The sequence below is a fragment of the Coturnix japonica genome, chromosome 2, assembly GCF_054131305.1.
Source record: "Coturnix japonica strain WE chromosome 2, WE-NBRP24, whole genome shotgun sequence".
Classification (NCBI taxonomy): Eukaryota; Metazoa; Chordata; class Aves; order Galliformes; family Phasianidae; genus Coturnix; species Coturnix japonica.
Genome location: NC_140664.1, coordinates 138,875,440 through 138,892,249, shown reverse-complemented (window position 1 = coordinate 138,892,249; position 16,810 = coordinate 138,875,440). Strand labels below are relative to the sequence as shown.

At 52.6% G+C, this 16,810-nt stretch overlaps 1 protein-coding gene across 2 annotated transcripts; it reads left to right on the top strand.

The window, feature by feature from the left end:
• The first annotated feature begins 92 nt into the window (after positions 1 to 92).
• Positions 93 to 13,713, top strand: CDC25A (cell division cycle 25A). 2 transcript variants are annotated; one of them, XM_085540790.1, is made up of 16 exons: positions 93 to 287; positions 1,904 to 1,989; positions 3,628 to 3,682; positions 4,349 to 4,384; positions 4,519 to 4,555; positions 4,911 to 5,012; positions 5,831 to 5,947; positions 6,597 to 6,731; positions 7,326 to 7,400; positions 8,502 to 8,654; positions 8,939 to 9,031; positions 9,368 to 9,430; positions 9,531 to 9,629; positions 10,183 to 10,313; positions 10,427 to 10,538; positions 11,772 to 13,713. In XM_085540790.1, the coding sequence occupies exons 1-16, from the start codon at positions 154 to 156 to the stop codon at positions 11,910 to 11,912; spliced, it is 1,569 nt and encodes a 522-aa protein (XP_085396916.1). In that variant the 5' UTR covers positions 93 to 153; the 3' UTR covers positions 11,913 to 13,713. The 2 variants fall into 2 exon arrangements, with proteins under 2 accessions (XP_085396916.1, XP_085396917.1); XM_085540791.1 differs by lacking the exon at positions 9,368 to 9,430.
• The last annotated feature ends 3,097 nt before the right edge of the window (positions 13,714 to 16,810 follow it).

The following is a 16,810-nucleotide window of genomic DNA, read 5'->3' as shown; positions in this document are numbered from 1 at the left end:
AGAGCTGAGGAGAAAAGCCCTCCCCCTCCCCGCGCCTCCTTCTGATTGGCGGAGAGGCGGTTTGGCGCCAGCGACGGGTGGCGGCCGGGCTCAGTGCGGCGCGGGCAGCGCTGCCAGTCGGACGCGCGGCTCGGTTGGCTTCGGCTCGGCCCGATGGATCCCGCCGCGTCCCGCCGCCTCCCGCCGCTCTCTCCGGCTCCACCCGCCGCCGTGGTCAAGTCTCTGTTTCCTGCCGAGCTCTCGCCGGTCTCGGATCTTCGCCGCACCATGGAGCAGCTGGGACACGGGTCAGTCGGAGCCCCCTCCCACCGAGGCCCCCTTTGATCCCCTCCATGGCCTCCCCTCCTCCCCTTCTCCCCTGGGCTTCCTCTCACCCCGTTCATGCAGCGATGTCTGCCCGCCCGTCCCATCGCAGCCCCGGCCTGTGGGGCTCCTGGAGCCGAGGCCCGGAGCAGCTTCACCCCAACCCACGGGCACAAAGGGCCGCTTCCTCCCTGCCCCCTTCAATTAACGCCCCAACAACCCCCTACACCCGCTCCTCAGCTCCTTCCCCAACGGCGCCTTGAGGCCCATTTCTCCCCCCCTCCAAACTGAGCCTTCCAGGACTTCTTTAGTCCCTAAAACCTCAGCCCGGGGCTCTTTCCCATCCCCTCCGTATCCCCTTAAGGAGCCTTTGATGAGCCCTTCCCTACCCCCGTTTCCTCCGTGCAAAGTGAGGCCTCCAAGATCTCAGCAACCCCCCAAACCAAGGCCTGGACATCCCCCCCATCCCCAAACCAAGGCCTGGAGATCTCCCCCCCTCCCCCAGCCAGGACATGGGGCAGCTCTTCCCGTTCTGCCCCCAAGCGAGGCCCTGCTCCTCCCCCCGCAGCTCACAGCACCCCCTCACCCCTCCTCCCTTGCTGCTCTCCCGTCCACACATGGTGCAGGCCCACATCCCCACGTGCCACCATCTTCCATCTCATCTCTTCCCACTCTGTGGCTGCTTTTCCTGCTCTGCAGCTCGGTTCTCCTATGGCTCCCATTTCACTTTGGCCTCCTGTCCATTCCCGAGTGTCCTGCTGCTATTTCTCCTTTTGCTGCTTGCTTTTAGATGCTTCATGTTCCTGTGATCAGCTCTATGATCCTTCCCACCTTGAGATTCCAGGGATTCCTGCTAACGCCTCCCACCAGGCCCTTCCATTTTGGGTTGCTCTCCCACCTTGTGCCCAGCTCCATCTTTGGAGTTAATCAGTGTGATAAGAGCAGCCTCACTCGGTAGCTTTACCCTCATTTGAAGGTGATGGAGAGGAACCCTGGGGCTGCCCGTGTGTGAGCAGCATGTGCTCCCAGTGCTCCTGCACCCAGCACTGTGTGTGTGTGTGGGAGGAGAGCTGCACCCACTTGAGGCTGGGTGGGCAGGGAGGGTGTGGGCTCAAGTCTTAACTTTAACAAGCTCTTATTAGCTTTAATAAATCCCCCAAACCAAAGCAGCCCAAAGCTCCCAGTTCTCAAACTCAAAGTTCATTTCTATATACAAAACAATCATGAAATCAGTGCTGGACAGGTTACAGTCCTGAGAGAGATAATGGGCTGTTGATAGGGGTGTTCCCAGCTTTGGGAGGTGCTGCTGTGCCTCCAGGCACCGATATCTCACACTCCATATACAAACTGGTTTTAGTGCTAAACTTTTCTTGCAAGCTGTCCTGTTGTATTAAATCCTTTGTTAGTGAAGGTGCGAGAGCATGAGGGGCTCGGAAACAGCCTCAGAGGAGGAAAAAGAGCCCACAAAAGCTCGTGGTTTGTGTGCTGTGCGGAAGGGCTGGTGGAGTGGTGCAAGGTGACTGATGGGGCTATCAGTTCTGTGCTGTGTTCTTGTGCTCCTGTCTTGTATTAATAACATTGAACGTTCCTTCTTTTACAGGCAGCATGAAAATACTGAACAAGACCTGGGAAACAAGAGCACAAATGGTCTGCAAAGAACAGTGTCCTCAGAGTCGACAGACTCAGGTACGGTGCTCACAGTAAATGATGAGTAAGGAATAGAAAGCGCTGTATTCTTACTCTGCTCACACATTTGAATGCAGAACTAATGCTGCCTTTGGTCCCTGCAGCCACTTCTCACCCTCACACCTGTGAAGGGAGGCAGGCTTGTTCCTGTTGCTCAGCAGACCTCCCACAGCCCACGTTTTGAGCTGTTTTCTCTGTTAACTGTTCTAGACTGTGCTTGCAGTGAGGTTAACGTGGAAGAAAAACTGGTTCTGGCTCCAAATGGGGTGTGGCAGAGAGAGCATTTTGTTTTGCTTCTTATCACAGAATGGTTTGGGCTGGAAGGGACGAAGCTCCAACCCCCCACCACAGGCAGGGCCACCAACCTCCCCATTTCAGAGCAGCCCAGGCTGCCCAGGGTCCCATCCAACCTGGCCTTCAACACCTCCAGGGATGGACGGGGCATCCACAGCCTCTGGGCAGCTGTTCCAGCACCTCCCCACTCTCACAGTACACAACTTCCCCCTGACATCCACCCTCCATCTGCCCTCCTTCAATACAATCCATTTCCCCTTGTCCTGCTCTTATCTGCCCTTTCACAGAGCTGACTCCCCTCCTTTTTGGAGGCTCCTTCAGGTCCTTGCAGGCTGCACTGAGCTCACCCTGCAGCCTTCCCTTCTCTTCTCCATGCTGAACAAGCCCAGCTCCCTCAGCCTGTCTTTGTCGTGGAGGTGCTGCAGCCTCTGAGCATCTTTGTGGCCTCCTCTGGACCCTCTCCAACAGCTCCCTGTCTTTCCTGTATTGGGGGCCCCAGCTCTGGACGCAGCACTGCAGATGGGGCCTCAGAGGGCAGAGCAGAGAGGGACGATCCTTTCCCTGTCCCTGCTGGCCACCCCTCTGCTGACCTAGTGAGCTGGTGCTGCTTTGTGAGCGCTCATGGCTGAGTATTGGGGCTGTGGTTTGGAAGCTGAGTTCGCATTCTGCTGTTTGCTGTTAGGACACAGCACATACCTGCCTTTAGCTCAGAATGGAGCCAGGTTGAGTCCCCCCCCTTTTGGAGGGTGATAACTCTGAAGTGTTGCGCTGTGGTTTCTCTTTAAACCCAGACTCTGCTATCCTATCTGCATGCTCATATGGAGGCTGCCAAGCAGGGTTTCTCTTGTGGCTTGGGTTTTGTCTGTGGTTTTCTGCCTGTGTGTGCTGGTGTCAGCCTCACAGTCCGGGGAGCTGTTACAGCACTGATGCTTGTTGAGAAGTTCTCTTTGATATATCACTGTGTCAGTGATGGAAATCAGTGCTTCCACCTGACTTTATGCACCAGATTCTCAGTGTGGTACTTCAGCCTTCAAAGGGAGCACTGAAAAGCGAGTGCAGCTGGCAGGCTACAGGGAGATAAGGAACTGAGCTGGCTGCATCTCTGCTGCTTGGCTCTCTTCTCCTTTTCCCGTCTCCGTAGCGGATCTCAAGATGTTCTGCTTGTATTGTGCATGGAGTGCTCGCCCTTCTTTCAATATGCTGCTGTGTGCGAAGGACAGCTTTCAATGTCAGCTTCAGTCTGAGCTCAGCACTTCTTGGAGGAGCTTTCCAGCGATACCCAATGTGCTGCATTCCCTATGGACTGAGGCAGGACTCACTACAAAATGCTGTTCTGTTCTGCAGGTTGTGCCTTGGATTCGCCTGGCACCCCGACCCCCAGCGACATCAGAGAGGAAACGTACGTAAGCAGATGCTAAGCCTGACCTCTGCAGCTTCACATTGCACTGTTAACAAGTGTAGGCTGATGAGAGGCTTAACGTGACATCTCCTTTGCTGGCACGTGTGTAGTGGGCCCTTCTCTTTTACCCTTCTAAAAGGTGTGCTCCCACACTGCAAGTGCAGGTGCTGCCTTGCTGTGCTGTCTGTCCCCACTGCTTGCAGCTCAGTGAGCTGCGGCAGCCACCCTGCACTGCGTGTAAGCTGCAGTTTGCTCTCAGTACTTAACTGTAAGCTTTTGCTTGGACATGTCTTAACTGATTCCATGCAATTGCTTTTAGCATTGAATTTGTCTCTCTTGATTAGATTTAAATAAACACGTTTCCTAATCTTTTATCCCTGGGGGTGGGGGAGAGATGCCTTTGGTCCCTGATTTCCCCAGCTTTTCTCTTTGAATTGCCTTTGTGTCTAATCAATGCTGGAAGTCCTTTGAGGAAAGGAGGGAGAGTGGGATTCCAACATGTGCTTTGAAAACCAGGCTGGGATTAGCTGGCCATAAATACCTGTTGAGAAGGATGAGGTGTTATCAGGAAGCATCTGGCTTCTGTTTAGTGCTGTGACTCAAATACAAGGTTGATTTTTGAGTTTGCTATCCTTTGTTGTTAACTGTGGGGCTTTTCTCTTTCAGATTTGAGAAGGCAATTCTGGCATCTAGCAGACTGAAGTAAGTATTCTCCTGTCTAACATCCAGTCACTGCTATGGATTTGCCTCCAGCTTTATAGTGCTGTGGGATGCTGCTCTCATTACTGTCTTCCAAAAGGAAATGTTGACAATAAATGTGTTCTTTCTCATTGTAGCCTTCGACTGCCTCTCAGAAGAATTCATTCACTGCCGGTAAGTGAGGGTGGTGTTCATCTTGCATAAATGTTAAAGGGTTTACTGTGCTGACTGTTTTTAGTTGGGTACCTCCCACTTCTTGTTAATTTATTCCCTTCAAGAACAGCTGTTGTGGTAGTTGGTTGAAAACTAAGAGCAATGGTTTGTAAACTTGAAACCTAGTTTGGGTGTTGGCTGTGGGATCTCACCAGTGTAGCTTTGTTGCTAATGCAGCTGAAACGCAGCCCAGCCTGCACTCACTTGCAGAGGAAGACCTCATAATCTCATTAATGCATCTCTTGTGCTTAAGATGTACTAGTACAGAGGCGGTACTGGAAAATGCTTAACTAGCTTTTCTGTCTGAATTGTATAGCAAAGGCTCCTGGGCTCCAGTCCTGCTCTGAAGAGAAGCCATTCGGACTCCACAGATTGTAATGCATTTCAGCTCCTAGAACAGAATGAGAATAAGGAGAATGTGAGTATTGCGTGTTGCCTCTGGGGATGGTGTGGTGTGAGAGGTGGTGCTGAGGAAGCTGAACCAGCACTCCTTCATGGGCAGATGTGGTGGGAGAAGTTTGGGAGCTGCCTGTCAGACTGCAGCTCAGACATCACAAAGCTTTGTGCAGCTCAGCTTAGAGAAAGCTGCAGCAAAGTGTGATGGCACTGGTTACAGTGACTGCAAAGTGATGATAGGCTGATAACAAGGAGGAAGGCTTTGTACAACTCCTTCCTCCTTGCTGTAGCACCTGGCTCCTCTCTGTCTGTGGCAAGGTGAAACATTTCCATAATGCTGTCCTTGGCTGTCTGTGGGGGGTGCCTGCAGGAGGCTGCCTAGATCTCCATGTCTTCTTTTACTCCAATGTGGGGAGTTCTGGTTCCTCAGCAGCACAATTGTGCCTTTATCCTCATGCTCTGGGAGGCCTTGCTGCTGGCTGTGCTGTCTGCAGGGTGCTGACAGGCCCAGGCACCATCACCCAGCAGCAGATGACGTTCTGAGCAGGCTGTAGCTGCCTTAGCATGGCTTCTTTAGCAGAGAACTTGACCAACAAAAAGAAAACCAAAATGCTTTGAGCCTGCAGATAATGAGATGAGAGCTTGGTTGTGTCAGGTGAATCACTGTTGTAATGTCTTTGAGTGTGAATGTTTTCAAAGCAGACTGTTCCTGTTTGGCAGCAGGGAACTTGAATCCAAAATGTCTGGTAGCTTAAAGGTGGGAGAGGAGGTAGAAAGGTTCTGGTAGTGTGCAGTGTTCATTGTTTTGGTAAACCAGTCACTTTTCTCTCTTTGATTCAGGAATCATTTGAGTTTAAGAAGCCGACCAAGCCAGCTTCTCGTAGTTCTGTGCACGTCCACTCCCATGGTGGGAAAAGTGTTCTTGGACAAAGGCAGGACTCGGCCCTGGCTCAGGGAGTAAGTACCTCAGTGGTGTTGGTAGTTATTGTCCTGTCCTCTGCACACCTGCTGGGAGGAGGAAAAACTATCGTGACCCTGTTCTGAGACAGTGCTGTTAATCACCACTGTTCGTGTGCCCAAAAGGGAAGCTTATCTTTCTATCAGATGCAAAAACTGGTTTTGTCTGGGCTCAGTATTTGGGCAATACTGAGCTGTGGCTGTGGTGCAGAGCATCCAGTGAGTGTGGGTGTCAGTGCAGAGTAGATGTAGTTGGATCCTTGCACGGAAACAGAGCCTTGGGGGGCAAGTCCTGTCTGTACTTGTTGAATTTGGTAGAGCTTTGTCTTGGTACTCCTGACCTTGTGTTTGTTAACTGCAGTCAGTTAGTTCCCATTCTCTGCCATCAGTTGTTTCTCTCCTTTGTAATTCACTATGCAGTGTTTCCAGGAGAGGAGCTCTATTGATTAACCAGGCTAATGGAGCACACTGCTGTAAGGACTAAATAAAATATGAGGGCTTAGTTTGGGGTTTGCTCAGGTCAGTGTATTCAAGGGGCTGGATTAACCACTAACTTGCCTGTACTTCCTGATGGGATGGCATTGTTTCTATCTGCAGCATCCTGCTGTAAAGAGAAGGAATGTCATTAAAACTAAATGTTTTGTCTCAGTTTCCCACTCCAGAAATGCCCACGGGTGAAGTGGAAAACTACAGGCCAGCTTTCCTGCAGCAGGCTTCTCTGCCTTCCTCTGAAAGCGAAGATGATGATGGATTCTTGGAGCTCTTAGATGAGCAAGATCTGAAGGTAGGTACAAAAGCAGTGCAATGCTCTTCTAATCAGCTCTGTATAATGTGGCGTCTGCAGCATATGCATGTTCTGGTGGTAATTCAGACTGCAGGTAGGCAGGCATGAGGGATTATTGGAGGACTCAGTGATGTTTCTCAGCTCTTCCATTGTAGCGTCTCTGTTTTATGTGCCGTTCCCTAGTGCAGACAATGGGATTTGCTTGGTGTGTGATCAGCAGTTAGAGAGGTATTGCTGCTGTTCCTTCTGGTGTTTGAATTGTGAATCTATAGAGGGTGATTGGAAGAGTTGGTGTTTTCTATAGAAGTTCTCTGAGGGAGCTAAAGGTAATATTTGCTTTCAGATCACTTAAATAGAAGTCCAGTTCCTAGATGAACTCGACATGCTTAAGGCTTTGGAAGAGCATTGTTTTTAATCAATGAATGAGTTGATTTAGCTTATCCTTTCCAGTGTGGCTCAGCTCATCGCTCAATGAAATAACAGAGCTGGTAATGGAGTTCTTAAAACTGCTCAGGCTTACAGGAGTCTCAGGTGTTTACAGTGTCTGTCAGCAGTGAGGCAGATGAGAGTGAACTTTCTTTCTTTCATTCTCAGAATGATGAGGAGATGCCGTCTGACGTGTCAAGTCTCTGGACTGCACCGCTGGTCACCAGGAGGCCATACAGCCGGGTGAGTGTTGTCCTCGTGTCCATCTGCCCCCCTGGGCCCTGTGGTGGTGGTGGCTCTGATCCTGTACCTCCCATCACAAAACGGGGCAGTGCAAGACCCCTGCAGTATTGTGTTACTGTTAAGCCTGCTGCTTGGGAGATTGTGTCAGTGTAGGATGGTGCTCACAGTGGGTGTGTATCCACGTTCACTTGCTTTTTACAAAAACACTTATAAATGGGAGGAGGTCTTGACTTCTCTTATCAAATACTGGTGTACCTTGAATGCAGCCCTCACAGCCCTACCTGGAATGCCTGTAACCCACACTTCGGATAATAGGCTGTGAGGGCAATACAGGCTCAGAATCTGCCGTGGTCTGCTGGTTGATACAAAGCGTTCTGCCAGCATGTCATAATGTGCTCTGAGCTCACCCAGTCCTCACAGCCAGAAACAAGTGTTAGTGGGAACATAAGCCCCCAGTGTAGGTGATCCTGAGCACATCCTGCTGTTGCTGTGCTGTGACAGCACCTTAGATGAGCCAAACTTTACTGCAGTCATATCATGTAGAATGGGGAACTCCTGCTAGCATCACAGTCCTGTTCACATGGCAGCTCCTGCATTGCTGGTGCTCTGCAGGCATTTGCAAGGGTGATTCATGCAGAATGGCCAGGGCTGGAAGGGACACCAAGGATCATGAAGCTCCAACCCCCTCCTACAGGCAGGGCCACCAACCTCCCCATTTCAGAGCAGCCCAGGCTGCCCAGGGCCCCATCCAACCTGGCCTTCAACACCTCCAGGGATGGACGGGGCATCCACAGCCTCTGGGCAGCTGTTCCAGCACCTCCCCACTCTCACAGTACACAGCTTCCCCCGACATCCACCCTCAATCTGCCCTCCTTCAACTCCAATCCATTTCCCCTTGTCCTGCTAATATCATATCATCCTGTCATTGAATGGCTTGGGTTGGAAGGGACCCCAAGGATCATCAAGCTCCCACCCCACTGCTGTAGGCAGGGCTGCCAGCATTTAACGCTAGACCAGGTAGTCTGGAAGTCTGAGGCTTGCTTAGTTTCTCTTAGTATTTAGTCCTGGTCTTTGCTAGACATCTTCACTGTCTGCCCCCAGGCCAGGCGATGCCGCCTCTTTGGCTCTTCATCTCTGCCCAGCGGCGTAGGCAGAACCACCCAGAAAAGAATGGAGAGGTCCCAAGAGGAGAGTTCTTCAGGGAAAAGCAAGAAGAGGAAAAGCCTACCTGGAGCACAGTCTGAAGACTCAGAGGTTGGTGGCTTGGTGTAGTTTGGTGTTGCGGTGGAGAGTTAATTAGAGCTCAGATAGAGGGGTCTTGTTTGTGAAGGTCAAGGAGGGTGAGTTTACGGGGGGAAGTGCTGGTCTAACAGTGTGGTGTGGGGCTGATGGAGGTGCTGCAGTAGCTGTGTGTTCCTGCATTGATCCTAAAGGGAAGCTGTGCATCAGGCTGTTAGTAAATGCTGACTCTTACCCTGTGGGGAAAGGGTCTCATACCATCGGTGTTTGGCACTCATCTCTAACCTGTCTTCCTCTAGAACACAAAAATAGTAAAGACGCAATCCTCTGCAGCAGAAATCGAGAGTATTTTGGCCAGTGACCAGAGGGACCTTATTGGTGACTTCTCAAAGGTAATTGTATGATTTGGTTTAATGGTCTCTTTTAGAGAGGTGTTATGAACCAGCCCCAAGTAAAGCGCTTCCCTTCTTCAGAGTACATCCCCCAGTCACTGGTGAAGGCTGCCAGTGAGAATGGTGCTCTCATAGGTCAGTCCTGAAGGATTTCTTCAGGATCTTCAGTGTAGGAGCCAAAGAAAAGCTGTGTCCCTCAACCTTGGGGTTCTGGGGTTTTAAATGCTGTGCTTGGCTCAAGAGATCCTTGTCAGTGCAGTGTTATGGAGCTGGGTGCTGTGCTGCTGTGTGGCTCGTGGCTGGAACGTGCTCTGCTAAATGCTGTCTGTTTTCTAGGGTTATTTGTTCCATACTGTCGATGGGAAGCATCAAGATTTAAAATACATTGACTCAGAAATGGTATGTGCTCTGGGGACAGTGAGACGTTCTTTACTGAAATGGTTAAAAAAAAAACCCCTGAAAACAATTAAACTGTGCTTCGTTTGTTTGCTTATTGCAGATTGTGTCTGTCCTGACTGGGAAGTTTGCAAGCTTCATTAAGGAGTGTGTGATCATTGACTGTCGCTATCCGTACGAGTACGAAGGAGGACACATCAAGGTATGTTGTGGTAGTGGGAGAGTAAGGCAGAGCTGCGTGGAGCAGCAGCCTGGACTCATTGTGCCTGTGTGCTGTGTGGATCTGCACGCACACTTGGTTTGTGGAGTAGCTCTGTAAGGGGGGAACTGCTCCCCTTCTCCTTCTGCAGAGGAGCAGATGAGTGGGCAGGCAGTTCCAGGGGAGGGTGTGTGACCTCCAGTGTTCGGTGTCCTCATCTCTGGGGTACTGAGAGGAGTCTCACAGTTGATTTAAACCACAGTCTTTTGCTATAGAATGAGTGGCTGTGGAGGCTATTAAAGCTTGCTGACCCTCTCTAATACAGTGAGTGAAATCCAGCTGGCTGCTTCTGGCTGCTGATGGGGCCCTCCTGAATTGGGAGGCAGCGCAGCACTGGGTTGTGTGCAGCATTGCTTTGGTTTGAAGCTCTGTCTGCAGCATCAAGAGAGGGCTGGCAGAGCTCCCCTAGGAGCTGAGGAGAGCTTGTCCTAAAGTGGGATGCACTCATTGCTGTGCTCCGCTTACTGTGTGCTTTTGGGTTTGTCCACCTTCGCAGGGTGCTGTAAACCTCCACATGGAGGAGGATGTGGAAGACTTCCTGCTGAAGAACCCAATCCCTCCCTCGAAGAACAAACGGGTGATCATCGTCTTCCACTGCGAGTTCTCCTCGGAGCGGGGGCCTCGGATGTGAGTTACCCACATAGCCCTGTGTGAGCTTATAGCTGAGCTGTGTAGGGCAGAGGAGGTGCTGCTCTCCCTTGTTGCTTAATGCCAGCTTTCAATTGGGGTCTCCTCTGCAGGTGCCGCTTTGTGAGGGAGCGGGACAGACTGGGGAACGAGTACCCCAACCTGCATTACCCAGAGCTGTATGTCCTCAAGGGGGGGTACAGAGACTTCTTCCTGCGATGCCGGGTAAGTAACACCTTCTGCAACTCCACACTTGTGCTCTCACCATAGCTGAACCTCAAATCAGACTTTCCTGAGAAGCAGAGACTGTTTTTCCTGGGCTATTTTTTCTGCTGTTTCACAGCACAGCCCTGCACTGAGAGCAGTCAGAACTTGGCAGTAACGTTGCCTTCATTTCCCTAAGCCAAGTTTATACCTCAGAACTGCTTTGCTGCCATGGCTGGAAGGCTTTCCCTCTTGTCTCTAGAGTAAGATCTAAAACTGTTTTGTCTCTGTAACAACTAGGAGTTCAAAATATTACACAGAGGAGGAATTAAAGACTTTTCTCCTAGACCTGGCAGTAATTGCTGCATGACACATGGAAACCTCAAGCCTTGTACTATGCTAAAAAAGCAAAATCAGAGAACTTGAGCTCTGAGTTTCCAGCCTATCCTTCCGAGGAGGAGACCAATAAGTGCCCAGCAGCTCTTCCCATCATGGTGGTTCTTGTTCTGCTTCTGCAGCACTTCGGTCACTGCCATTTCTCTCTGTTCTGGTGCTGTGAACTATGGCCTGCCTCTCACTTCAGTCCCTCCCAGAGCCTCACGCTTTGGAGCACCTCTCAGATTACCACTCTGCTTTGAGAACTGCAGTTCCAGGCAGTTGTGAGATGCTCAGCCTTCCTGCAGCCCATGTTTGTTGGGCAGGGCAGTGCTGTGCGCTGCTCCCCACATTTGCCACACCTTGTTTCTCATCACTTCAATTGCTGCTGATCACAGTGGCGGGTGCTGCTGTGTTTTTGGCCCAGTGTGGCTGTGGGTGCCCCAGGATTGTTCTGGCTCTGGGCTGGAGGGCCTCGAGGTGGCAGCATGGAACAGCTGATGGCACTGTTCCATATGCTGGGGGCTGGCTGAGCTGGAGGAGAAGCAAATGTTTTCCAGATCTGTGTTACTTCAGGGTGAATTCTGAATATCCTTTGCTTGTGCTATATATTGATGTCTGCCAAAAAACTTGGGGTGAGAGTTTTGTCTGAGGGGCCGAAAGTCCTTTGCTTGTTAGCTCTCACTTCAGAAGTAGCTGTAATCTGAAGGTCACTTGGCTTTGCTCATCACTATCTGATGTGTGGCTGCAGCTCAGCGGGGCTCCTGTGTGCTTTGTTTTGGTGGCAGTTGTGTGCCAGGCTCTGCTGGCTGTGCTCAGAGCCCACCGCTCTGTGGCACAGTAAAATGAAACCAGAAACGAACCCATTTCTTTCCCCAGAGCTTCTGTGAGCCGCAGAGCTACCGCCCCATGCACCATGAGGACTTTAAAGAAGACTTGAAAAGATTTCGCACCAAGAGCCGAACCTGGGCCGGTGAGAGGAGCAAACGGGAACTGTACAGTCGCTTGAAGAAACTCTGAGGGCCAAAAAAGTGAACAAAGACTGCACCCCATGGCAGGGGGGAAGCTGCAGCCTGCTCCTTGCTGGCAGTTATCTGGTGTCTGCTCTCTTCATCTCTTGTCCTATTGGGAACACTGCAGCCACCGCTGGAACTGGGCAGCCTGGGTGCTGGCTGGCAGCTGGCTTCTGGGGCAATGTGCTGCTCCGGGGGAAAGGCTTTGCACATCACCACATCCCCCAACTGCCCCACGACCCCCAGGGCTGGAGGAGGCTGAGGCTGGTGCGAACAGTGAGGATCTTTTAGTGCTGGTAGCTTTTAAATGCCTTGTTTTAATTTAAATACAGTCCAACGAAGCTTAATGGTGCTGCAGTTGAATCATCCGGGTTGTGCTGGAGGCTGGTTCTGCTGCGGGGGGTGTGGGGGCTTCATTCTTTTTCTCAGCTTTGATTGTGTTTTGGTGAGGTGAGGAAATGGTTCTTCACAGTTGGGGTTTCCATGTGGCTGAGCTCCAACATGACACTGTAGGAGCCCTCTGGACAAAACCCTGCGGGGAAATGGTGTGTTTTGTGTCGTATCATGTTCTCCTCATTTACTGGATTGCTTTATTTCATAGCAGCTTGAATGTAGCTGCTGTTCTGAGGGTGGTTTCAGAGCAGGCAGTTTGTGGGACCTGCTGTTGGTTCTGATGGGATGGTGTGGGGTGTCAGGAGGGCTGGGGCCCCATGCTGTGTTTATGTGGCTGCTGGGTATTTTGTTGTGAGGTTTCTGGAGGAAGCACATGGATCCATCAATGTGCTGCTGGGCTGCCCTGTATTCACCTTCATCCACCTCTGAAGCAGCAAAGCCTCCCCTGCTGGGAAATGGGAATCCTGGAGGGAAGAAGAGTTCTGCAGCCAGCACCGCCTGGAGCAGGGAGCTCCATCACCCACCTGTAACAGGGCTCATGGTTGCACATTACAGCAGGGCTGGTGTTAAAGCTGTGCTGCTGCTGGTGCTTGTGTCACATAGAACCCGACAACCTCAGTGCTGGCAGGGCTGCTGCTTTGCTCTGGCACCGCTGTGCTGCGTGGAGCTCATCCTCCCTGCCCATGTAGTGCTGCAGGAGCATCGCCTGGCAGCTCTGCTGCTCCCATTGCAGACACCTGCACGCTGCACAGCTCGGCCTGCTCCGTGTGAGCTCCTGTGCCCTGCAAAAAAAACCATGGTAATGGTGCCTTAGGTGGAGTTCTGCCTTTAAGTTCTGCCTTCATTTTGTGGTTGTTTTTATTTTAAAGACTTTCTTAAACTGCTGCTCATTCCCTGCAGAACAGGGAGGGCAGATCTGGATTCAGACTTTCTTATTTTAAAATCGAAACAGCACCAGCTCAGCTTTGAGAAGGCAGCACCGTCATCTGGCAGCGCTGCTATGGGACTGTCTGTATGTGCTGGGAGGTGTGGGCCCAACATCAAGGCCACTGCAAACTCATCGTCCCTCTGTGTGGACTTTGCAAAGAGAAAAAGCAGCAGCTGCAGCAGTGTTGGGGCGATGCTCTTTTCTGACATCACTTCTTGGCTGTTTCTGTGCTCAGAGCATTCTGCTCTGTGCTCTTGCTGTGGATGTCTCTACATTCGCTCCTCCTGCGCAGGAGGTCGCTGTAGGGCAGTGGTCGCTCTCATTCTCCTGCCCAGCCAGAAGGGTGGTCCTGCCTTTGTGTTGTGTGTAAGGGGAGCCCTGGGGCCGTGGAGGAGGAGGCTGTATGTCCAGATGGGGTCTGTGCTACGTCAGCCTGCAGCTGTAATAGACATCTGCCAGTACAGAGAATAAAGTCCTTAAACTCTGACCTCTGTTCCACTCCTTCTATGGCAGAAGGGCTGCAGTTGCTGTGCTGCCATCATCTTCCTCTGCTTCTCTGCTCCTGGGCCAACCCAGAGCTGCAGCAGTGCCTTCCAGTCCTCTGAGGGCTGAAGCTGAGAACGGGATGGGTTTGCTTGTTATTTTTCCCTTCTTGCCTCCATCTGTTGTCCTTAAAACCGATGCTGAAAGCAGCTTATGGCTTCAGCAGCTTTTGCCACTGAGCTCAGTGCTCCGTCTCCTGTTGCTTTACTTTTGTGACCCACGTGAAGCTCACGCTCCTTCATTTTGCAGTGTCTGCAGCTCAGGGAAGTGGGAGCTGCAAAGGGTTGGCAGCTGCAGGCACCCTGCCTCTCTATTTCCTCCATAGTGCAGCTGTGCTGCAGCACCCCAGGAGCCCTCTTGGTGCTGGGCAGTGCTATGGGTCCGTTCACTCCTGTCCTGTGTTCTGCTTTCAGGATGGTGCTGGTTGCACTGCAGACGGGGTGTGCTGCCTGCGGGCAGGTTTGCAGCTTTGCAGCCACGAGAAGCCATCCCTGTTTGTTTCTGTTGGATGAACTCTCTGGCAATGTTTGCTCGGGCTTAAGCGAGGAGCCATAAAAAGGAGACTGGCTTCAAAAGAGGAAAGTGGAAGGAGGCCAGGAGGAGCGCGGCCAAGTTCTTCTTTCTCTTCCCATCGGTGCAGGAAATCCCCCAAACTGGGCATTGTCACATCAGGAGCAGCAGCCCTGCCTGACCCCAACCCTGACCCACACAACCCGGCCAATGCAGGGTGTGGGAATGGTGCCAGCCTGGCTCGTCCCTCCTAGCAGCACTTGGCTGGGAAGCGTGGCCAAGAGCCGAGGCAGGACTGGGAGGGCAGCACCAGCATCAACCTGGGCTGAGTGGGAGCTGCGCCGCAGCCCATCTCCAACATGGCTCCATCTCCATCGTGGCTCTAATGAGCTTCTGCCCCAGCCCAGAGCTCAGTCCTGGCAACACGGGGATGTCGTGCCACGAGATCCAATTCCTCCTGAAGAAGGAAACCATGCTTTGAGGTTGACGTTGTCCTGCTGCCCTGAGCTTCCCCTTTCCTTAGCAATGATGGCTTTATGGGAGGCAGCACAGCAAGCACAGCTGTGGGTTATGGTGGCCATCCCCTCTGCTGGCCCTGTGTCCTGGCTCCTTGTGGCTTTCCATGGCTGTCCTCAGCCCATGGAGAACTTGTCCCATGCTGGGGTGGTATTTGGGGCAATGGGTGAGCAGGGCTGGCACTGAGCCGGCATTGCACAGGGAGGTTTGTGTGAAGCACTGGGGCACAGCAACGTGCCCAGCTCACCTCCAGCCCATGGGGACGGCAGCAGGGAGGGAGCTGCAGCCCTTCCCTGCTTCTCCCGCTGGGAACCAGCAGGACGGCGGCCATGCAGATGGCTGTGGGGCTGCTCACGAGCCAGCTGCAGCGCCAGCAACCCTGGTGCAGCAGCAGTGTGGGATGGGGATGGCCCGAGCTGGGCTTTGTCCTCAACTGTGGCAGCTGCTCACAAAGCAAACGTGTGGCTGTGGCCTTGGAGACCGCCACTGCCCGCACCAAAGGCGTTCAGCAGCACACAAAGGCACCATTGTTGCTCCTATGTTGTAGCCGAGCTTCAAACAGTGAGTGGCTGTCGTGCATCGGCATTGCAGTGAGGCTGACGTGTCCTTTGGGGCTGTGTGCTGCTGTGGGGGCGGCTGCAGCTCCTGGGAAACAGCCCCACCATCATGGGGCATCCCCAGCACCGTCCATGGGGAATGACCTCGGGCTGTGACAGGGAGGGTCAGCTTGGGCGACAGGAGCAGCTTGTCCAAAGAGCTGTCAGTGCTGGGACAGCTGTGCGGGGTGGGGGTCACCGTCCTGGGGGTGTTCAAAGCTGTGGCACTGGGGGATGTGGGCATGGGGATCTCAGAGCTCTTCAACCTGGACCCACCGTGTTGCTAAGCGTGGCCACATGAAGGAGGGATGTCACGCCGTTCTGGAGCAGGTGCTGCCTGCAGAGCTGGGCGTTGTGCTGCCCTCCTTGTGCACTTCATCCTGGATGGAATGATGAGAGCCCTCTGAAGGGTTTGCATGGGGCCCACAGCAGCAACCTGGGCTGCTCTGCATCGTGTGCTGCTGGTGGGGGGAGAAGAAAGCCTGTGAGAAAGCATGAGGTTAAGATTCATTTCTGAACCTTCCTGTCTTTGTGCTCTGCTTCTGTTGGTTCTCATCTACCGCTTTGGAGGGAACAAGAGTCAGCAGCATCGCGACACGTCCAGCTCAAACAGAAATCCGACGCCATCTCTTTGCAGAGCGGCTCCAAACACTGCAATGAATGCTCTGCTCCCCGGACAAGGAGGCTCTGCAGGTGCCTGCTGGAGCACAGCGGATCTCCCCGTCCTTTGGCCGACTTTCTGCTGGGAAACCTGCTGCAATAATCGCCGCGTTTGTAATATTGGGTTACCGATGGCATCCTAATGCTCTGTAATAACTGGGCATGTTTACCCGACAAACACGAAACTTCTCTTTCATCACCATCTCTCTGAGCTCCGTTCCTATCATTTGATCTAACCCCATGAGGAGCCTCAGAAACAACACCTGAGTCGCCGTCCTTTCATTGCGCTGCCAAGCAGGGGCTGGATCTCCTTTCCCAGGCTGAAGCCTGATGCTCTGTGGCCGCACACAGGGAGTTCAGTACATGACTTTGTCAGCAGAGCCATCCGTGTGGGAGCAACTGGATGTTCTGCTTCCAACTTTCCTGCTGGAATGGCCACGATGTGGGGCATTGCAGCTGTGGGACCGGGTGGTTGGGACGCTGCTCCCCAGCTCCAGCCCTTCCTCCATGGCCAACCAGGACGGCTCCATATGGACCTGAAGGTGGCAGCTTCACCATGGAGCTCAGCACAGCCCTCCCTCTGCAGCCTCTGGGTGAGCGCCCCTGTTTAACGACCCTCGTTACCAACATTCATTCACTCTCCGGCTGCTCTGACTCCATCCCCTTTCCAATAACATCACATTCTCACCAGTGCTTCTTTGTTATGACTGTGGGAAGACTTTGAACCCAGATACAGGCTTAGCGAAGTATTCATGATGA

What these genes read in the sequence shown, in the direction of transcription:
- CDC25A (XM_085540790.1), top strand. Translation starts at nt 154, where the DNA reads ATGGATCCCGCCGCGTCCCGCCGCCTCCCGCCGCTCTCTCCGGCTCCA. An exon ending in ATGGAGCAGCTGGGACACGG is followed by an intron (nt 288 to 1,903) that starts GTCAGTCGGAGC and finishes CTTCTTTTACAG; the next exon opens with GCAGCATGAAAATACTGAAC. An exon ending in CTGGCATCTAGCAGACTGAA is followed by an intron (nt 4,385 to 4,518) that starts GTAAGTATTCTC and finishes TTCTCATTGTAG; the next exon opens with CCTTCGACTGCCTCTCAGAA.